Genomic DNA, 8,088 nt, shown 5'->3' on the forward strand with positions numbered 1-8,088 from the left:
TCGCCATAGTGCTATCCTTGATTTATTTATGTAAAAAAAAATTACGATTTATGTAGGGAATAATTCATGTTATGTGGAAACTACATTGAAAAAGTAGGAGAGAAAATGAGAAGTCGTTGAGAGAAGGTGAAAGAAAGAGGAGACAGAAGAGAGAGATTGACACCTGTCTGCTTCATCACCTGCAAAGAGAGATGTAAAAAGAACAGCACAACCAACTGATATAGAAATACAGATACAATACAGCAACACCTTGATACCAAGGCGCCAGCCAGCTGAGAGGGGCAGGACAAGGGGGTTGGGCTCCGCACTAAGCGGAGACATGAAATGTCCTTGGGAGAGGGAGCAGTTCAAACCCTACCTGACAAAAAATAAATAAAAGAAACACACACTCATTCAGTTACTCCCACCCCAGTGCCCCCACACACAATCCACAAACCAAAAGAAGGGGGGTGACACTGTACACACATTTGCATTCATCACACATATCCCATATTCCCAGGTCTAGGAGCCAACCCCAAAGGAGGACCATGCACATGGACCCGGTACGTGTATCCTAAAGTCAAGATGGGTTGGGGGACTCCACCACAACCCACCCTTCCCGGTTCTTCCTTGACAACCCATTACCGGCAAGTTGCCCGGGCCCAACAACAGCCACCAGCCAAGTTCCCCGACCAGGTGGCTCGGTCTTCCTCCAGGCCCCAGACTCCAGGAGGAAATCGCAGAACAGAGGTGTGAGAAAGACCCCTATCCTCCCTCCGCCCGCTTAAATGTTGTTGCATGATGTTCTCGAGTGCCTTTAAAACTGGGAGTGCCAAAATCCACCCAACAACTCCCTTGTCAGCTCGGCCACAGGTATGTCCCCATTCGTGGCAGCTAATGTTTTTCAGCCTCTTTTGTTCCCCACACAGGAGCGTAATGTCGCAGTGCCTTCAGTCCGAGCTAGTATTCGTCAAGTTCAAGAAGTTTGTAAACCGGTTTGCCCCGAGAACCTGCAGCAAAACTGTTCCACACAGAAAAAAAGGTTAAAGGTTAAAGCAATTGGACTTCTGTTTTTAAGCTGAATATGTTTTGCTTCCCATCCAGGAAGCTTTTTAAATTCAAAATATCTGGTGTAGTGTGGAGTTCAAAGCTTTATTGACCTGCTGGTGAGGCCTCTTTAGAGCTTGGATTTGCATGGAGAGTCATTAGACTCATCGTTTGGCTGGCTCCCAGGGGGAATGCTGTGGTCACATGCAAAGGGATATGAATTGGGGTAAAACTTGGCATGAATGAAACCTATTGCTGTGTTGTAAGTTTCTGAAAGTTAAAGCCTGAGTCCTCCTCCTCTGTTTAAAGCTGTTTTTCTCACTTTTTGTAAATGGCTTTGTTAATCCCTCTCTCAAACTGTCTTCTCTGTTAAAAATGGCATAATTTTAGTCTTCAAAAGAGTTTAATTTTTTTCATTTTTTTTCATTTTTATTTTCATTTCATTGCAAAGTTTATTTGGTAGGGACAGACACACATCGACATAGACAAACTAAGCATGACAGCAGTCCCATGTTGGCGTCATAGTGCAATAGCTACTGCTAATTCGCAGCACTTTTAGACAGCTGAGTCCTGTTCTGAGGAGGTGCGAAAGTAATCTGTGTGGCACAGAGCCAAGTAGGGCAGGAGAAAACCATAACCATCGGTTTCTGATCCAAAAAGCACCTTCTATAAAAACCTTATTGTTGAGTTTGAAGAAGCAAGCGGTTTTTCTGCTGTAAGTTCACTTCTGCCCAATAGATATAAATCAGTCTGCTGCTAACCGCGTGTATTGCCTCATTGCTCTCAAGGATGAGTATGCCGCCACAGCGGGGAGTAGCAGCTGTAGCGTCCCCGGCTAATAGATGGTCGGACTCTTTTACTGATGGTTCATATCCCTTTATTCCAACGGTCAATGTAGGTATTACATGAACTCACCGTAAGAGCTAAAAGAAATTAGAAAATAAAAATACAATTACATTCCAATAAACAGTCTTTTAAACCTTATAAACAAATTACCGTGTTAGCTTAGCTAGAAATAGATCAGCACGATGCTAACACTTAATACTGCAAACATACTTTACTTATTTAAAAACAAACATATAACTCAAAACCGGACACAATATAATACAAATTAAGATACAAACCTTGTGCCCTTTTAGCCAGGAGCTAATATCTTTAAATAAACGTTTAATACTTTAATATGTAGACCGTTTCCTTTTAACTTTCTCTACAACTCCGAAAAACCGGAAGTACTCCGATAACCCGGAAGTCCTGAGATCTCACGAAAGCCCTTCAAAATAAAACGCTTCGTTCAACCATAACGAAATCTTAATCTAGCCTCGTTATTTTACAACACAAATTACACAGGAAAAAGAACAACAAATTAGATTACATTAAAGGTAATCTACACTCCCACCAAATCATTACTGGTTTTCATCAATTATGGGATGTAAAACATGAATGATTTCTGAACCGTGTAACCCTTAATCTTAAATACTTGGGTCAAAAATGTCCCTTAAACATCTTCATACTGCTAAGAACAAGGCTGAGGAATGAAGGTAAAGATTAATCATTCTCTAGAAGTAGGACCAGCTTCTGTACTGGACGTTCAACAATGGATGGCTTGCCTGAACGAAGTCCATCCTTTTCCATCTTCTGATCTCCAACACGAATCCTTACTCTCCTCACTAGTCCATCTTTATCAGTTACTGTCTCTACAACTTTAGACAATTTCCACTCGTTGCGAGGCAAATCCTCCGTCCTTTCCATCACAATGTCGCCAACCTTGAGGTTTCTCCTTGGATTATGCCAGCGTTGTCTTGTGGCAATATTGTAGACATACTCTCTTCTCCACCGACCCCAGAACTGCTCGGCCAAATACTGTACACGACGCCACCTCTTGCGAGCATACAGATCCTCTCTGATAAATTTGCCAGGAGGTGGTAAGGCGGCAGTGGGTTTCATGGTGAGCAGGTGATTAGGTGTTAGTGGCTCTGGACTGTCTGGATCATTTAAGCTGTCAACTGTGAGTGGACGACTGTTTACAATAGCTGCTGCCTCATAAAAGAATGTCCGTAAAGAGGCATCGTCCAGCCTGCCTGAAGAAGATGAGAGAGTGAAACGAAGAATATTCCTAACTGTTCTGATCTGTCTCTCCCATACACCTCCAGCATGGCTTGCATGAGGAGCGTTCATACTAAAGTCACATTGTTTCTCAGCCAAAAACGTAGTTAGGCGGTTAACATCCACTTGCTTGAGAGCTTCATTCAGTTCATTTCTTGCTCCAACGAAGTTCGTTCCTTGGTCGCACTTTATGTCGCGTACTGCTCCTCTTATGGCAATGAAACAACGGAGTCCGTTTATGAAAGCGTCCGTCGACATGTCGTCCAACATTTCAATGTGGATAGCTCGACAGCAAAGACAGGTGAAAAGCAAGCCGTATCTCTTGTGTACCTTGCGTCCTTGTTTGGTGTCAAACGGACCAAAACAGTCCATCCCACAATAGGTGAAAGGTGGCGATGGATCCACACGCTCAGATGGCAAATCCGCCATACGTTGTTCCTCAGTGAACCTTCTGAGTTTCCGACATGTAACACATTGATGTAAATGCGTTGCCACGGCTCTGTTGATTCCTGGAATCCAGAATCCATTTGATCTAATTTCATTAATAGTTAAACCTTTTCCCTGATGCTGCACTTTCTCATGACAATGAGCAATTATTGCCTTAGTGATGTGATGATTTTTCGGCATAATGACTGGATGCTTCAGTGAGGTAGGGAGTGATGCATTTTTCAGTCTTCCTCCCACCTTAAGAAGTCCATCCTGATCGAGAAAGGCATCCATCTGAAACAGTTTACTCTGAGAAGGAAGTTGAGCTACCTTACTGAGCAACTTTATCTCTTCAGGATACATTTGTCTCTGCAAGTCTCTTATGATGACGCATTGTGCATCTTTTCGTTCTTGTACAGTGCTGTGGTCTGTCGACTTGTCCTTCCTAACACGACGAATGAGACGAGCTACAGCCTGGATTGCCTTCGACCATGAAGAGAACTTTGACAAGCGGTCTGAGAGACTTAACTGTTCCTGTGTCTGTGTTTTTAGACTTTGCATCCTCTTGACTTCGGGATCTCCAATCTGTATTTCTGTGCAAACATCTGTAGCTGGAGGTATCTCCCTTTTCTGTAAGAACTCAGGTCCTGAAAACCAGCTTGATGTGAGAATCTCACTTGCACTCGATCCTCTGGATGCAATGTCTGCAGGGTTATCGTTGGTTGAGACATATCTCCATTGTTGAGGAGAGGAGCTGAGATGTATTCTCTGAATCCGATTTGAGACGAAGGTATGAAAACGACGTGCCTCGTTGTGAATATATCCCAGGACCACTTTCGAATCGGTCCAAAAATATTCAACAACATCTGTTAAACCAAGCTCCTCCTTCAAAGTGTTGCTTGCTGTGGTCGATACAACAGCAGCTGCCAGTTCTAGTCGAGGTATCGTTGTGACCTTAATTGGAGCCACTCGGGATTTCCCCATGACCAGAGCACAATGAACATTTCCATCTTCGTTCACTTGTCTCAGATATGAGCACTGTCCATAACCAAATGTGCTTGCATCAGAAAAATGATGTAGCTCCTTTTCTACAACTCGGCCAAAACCAGGAGGCACATAGCAGCGAGGTACGGTGATTTTCTCCAAATTTGTAAGATCCTTCTTCCAGCGCTCCCACACTGGTTGCAGTTCGCAGGGGAGGGGATCGTCCCAGCCTGTGCCATGCCTACATATTTCCTGAAGCACCCTTTTTCCAGTGAGCAGGAAAGGGGAAACAAATCCCAGAGGGTCAAAAATGGATGCAACCGTTGACAGGATACCACGTCGTGTTGCTGGCTGGTCTTTTAGGCAGACACGAAATCTGAAGGTGTCCGATTCGATGTGCCAGTGGATCCCCAAGGCTCTCTCTAAAGTCACATCCTTAAAGACCAGATCCAGAGCTTTCACTTCAGCAGCACGCTCAGATGTAGGTATACTCTCTAGTACAGCTCTGTTATTAGACATAAACTTGTGCAGTCTTAGTCCACCGGTAGCACAAAGCTTCTGTGCTTCCTGTGCAAGTTGAATAGCATCACTCAGATTTTCTACACTGGTAACACCATCATCAACATAAAAGTCCTTCATAATGAACTGTGATCCAAGAGGGAATTCAGCTTCATTGTCTTTAGCGAGCTGTTTCAGTCCGTAGTTAGAGCATCCTGGCGATGACGCCGCACCAAAGAGATGCACTGTCATTCTGAATTCCTGTGGCTCTGCATTGAAGTTGCCGTCTCTCCACCACAAGAAGCGTAGATAGTCTCTGTCAGCTTCATAAACATGGAACTGATGGAACATCTTTTCTATGTCACACATCAATGCAATATGGTGCTGTCTGAATCTGAGGAGCACACCATTCAAATTGTTTAGCAGATCTGGGCCTGGCAGAAGGTGGTCATTTAGGCTTGTTCCCTGGTGCTTGGCAGAACAATCAAAAACTACACGGAGTTTCTCAGGCTTTTTAGAGTGGTACACTCCGTGGTGGGGAATATACCATCTTTCTCCTTCTTTCCCTTGATCGTGAACCTCCTCTGCTTCACCCTTTTGGATAATGTCATCCATAAACTTCACATAGCGTTCTCTGTACTTGTCATCTTTCACCAACTTTCTTTTGAGGTGACTGAGCCGTACCATGGCTTGTTGCTTATTGTTAGGGAGATAGGGTCTCTCCTTAAAGGGGAGTGGCATCTCATAATGTCCATGAATATTTCTCCTGATTCCTTCCTTTAACACATCCAGGAAGTGGATGTCATCTTGAGAAACAGTCTTTCCATCCTTACTAGCGTCCTTAAAGTCAGATTCAAGGACCCTGAGGGCCTCTGCTGGGGTTATGGGAGGAAGCTCTCTGACAGAAACCCTGTGACACATATTGGTGCTGCTTGGTGAGTCGTGATGAGGTGATGAACAGCTTTCAATACTCCACCCCAGATCTGTACGAACAGCATATGGCTCATTGTCTCCTCCCAGGATTACCTGCCGTGGTGCCAGTGCTCTCGAGCAGTTGTAGCCGATCAGCAGACCGACTTCACACTCCAGCTGTGGTGGGATTTCATCTGCTATTTTTATTAGATGATTCCAGTACCGTGCTGTGTCACAGGTAGGAATATGCGTTCGATTCACTGGTATGGAGTCCTTGGTGTAAACAGGGGGAAGATCAATGTAGGTGGCAGAGCTATAACCCCTCACTCTCAGATCTGACACTCTTTGACTATGCACCAATGTGTCCTTTCCTGTCATTGTTGTTAGCTTCAACCTTACAGGATGTGTCTTGACTTGCAAACTGTTGCTAACTTCTTCATCAATAAAAACCGTGTCACTTTGACTATCAAGCAGAGCATAGACGAGTCTTTCCATACCTGGATTAGTGATAGAAGAAACCCACACAGGCACGATCATCGAAGTATTAGTAGATGGCTCCTTAGTTGTCACACTGAGAGACAATGTGGATGGTGTTTCCTCTGTGGTGCCTTGATTTGGGATCGATGTGGGTTTAGCTTTGGTGTAATTGTCGTCATGAAGAAGTGTGGGATGTCTTCTTTTACAGTTCTCACATGAATGTCTATTGCGACAATCTTTTGCATTGTGGCCTGACCTCATGCAGCCATAGCAAAGTTTCTTTTCTTTCACATATTTCCGTCGATCCTCAAGAGCTTTCTCTTTGAACTCAGGACAGTGATGAAGTTGATGCTTACTGTCCTGACAAAACACACAAGGTGGCCTTAGGCTTGTTTTTAACTGTCCTTGTGTTTCAGTCTCTGTAACTGCTTGTGTATGATAAACACTGGATTTATATTTCTTTTCCTTCGGGTGACGTGAAGAGTTAGTCTCTGTTGAGTGGAGAGCATGGAATGAGGTGATGGGATTACACGCAATCTCTGCCTCTGTTACAACAAAGAAGACAAACTCTTGGAAGGTGGGAAATTCCTGATCATCTCTCATGACTTGGGTAACCTTCCGATTCCACTGTGATGCTGTCCAATCAGGTAACTTTTGTGCAAGTTTCTGGTTTTCTTCACAGTCATTTAAAATATCAAGACCTTTCACATAAGGCATTGCTTCTAAACACGAGTGTAAGAAATCAGCAAATGCTCTGAGTCCTTCAGCATCCTTTGGATGGATCTTTGGCCAGTTTGTTAGTTTTTCCCTGAACGCCTTTTGTATAACGAATGGCTGACCATACCTACGATTGAGACGGTTCCATGCATCATTGTAAGCCTCATCGTCATTTCTGTAAAATATGCCATCGAGTGTCTTTCTAGCTGGACCTGCAACATATTTTTTCAAATAATGCAATTTATCAGCTGAAGCAATGTTCTTTTTATCAATGAGAGACGTGAAGGAAGCCTTCCATTCAACAAACTGAATAGGATCACCAGTAAATACAGACGGTTCTGGCGCTGGAAGCCTGTTCAAAGCTATGCTATCTTGGACAGCTTGAGCCAAATAACTTACATCTGTCCGTGCAGGTAACGCTGTTTCTGTGACATCAGTGGGCTGCTGGATGAGAGCTGAGGACACAGGTTTTTCAGAACACGCATACTGTTGTTCTCTTGTTCTCCTATGATCAGTGGAGTGAACACTTGCTTCCTGCAAAACTTCCCGATCATAAGTTGTGAACCTTGCTCGTGCAGCTCTAATGTCTTTCTCTGCCTTTAATCTTTCCAGTTCACGTTTTTGAGCTTCAAGTTCTTTTCTCTGTTGCTCCTCTAGGAGTTGAATCTTTTCTTTTTGTTTCTCTTCCTCCAATAATACTTCGTACTCGGCTTCTTTAGCTGCTAGTTCTGCTGCAGCATCTGCTCTCTTTGCAGCCATGACAGAACATTGGCTGGAACCTTTACTTGAATGACGACTCGAAGGTGAAGCTGTGGAGCCGTAGATGGAGCGAGCATAATCTCTGTTAAGAAGCTCATGTAGCCGTTGCCTTACTGTTTCACTGTCATATTCTCCATCAATGCCTGATATCCTTTCAAGACCAATTTTTACAATGTCCTTTGTAAC

General features: G+C 43.9%; 1 protein-coding gene across 1 annotated transcript; it reads right to left on the reverse strand.

Annotated features, from left to right (window-relative positions):
- Positions 1–1,852: 1,852 nt before the first annotated feature.
- LOC118557088 lies at positions 1,853–4,253 on the reverse strand. The gene is made up of 2 exons (XM_036126207.1): positions 2,151–4,253; positions 1,853–1,949 (listed from the first exon to the last, which is right to left on the reverse strand). The coding sequence occupies exon 1, from the start codon at positions 4,114–4,116 to the stop codon at positions 2,572–2,574; it is 1,545 nt and encodes a 514-aa protein (XP_035982100.1). The 5' UTR covers positions 4,117–4,253; the 3' UTR covers positions 1,853–1,949; positions 2,151–2,571.
- Between the last annotated feature and the right edge of the window lie 3,835 nt (positions 4,254–8,088).

This window comes from Fundulus heteroclitus, chromosome 22 (assembly GCF_011125445.2).
Source record: "Fundulus heteroclitus isolate FHET01 chromosome 22, MU-UCD_Fhet_4.1, whole genome shotgun sequence".
NCBI classification, from domain to species: Eukaryota; Metazoa; Chordata; class Actinopteri; order Cyprinodontiformes; family Fundulidae; genus Fundulus; species Fundulus heteroclitus.

Coding starts and splice junctions, on each gene's coding strand:
- LOC118557088 (XM_036126207.1), bottom strand. CDS start 4,116: ATGCAAAGTCTAAAAACACAGACACAGGAACAGTTAAGTCTCTCAGAC.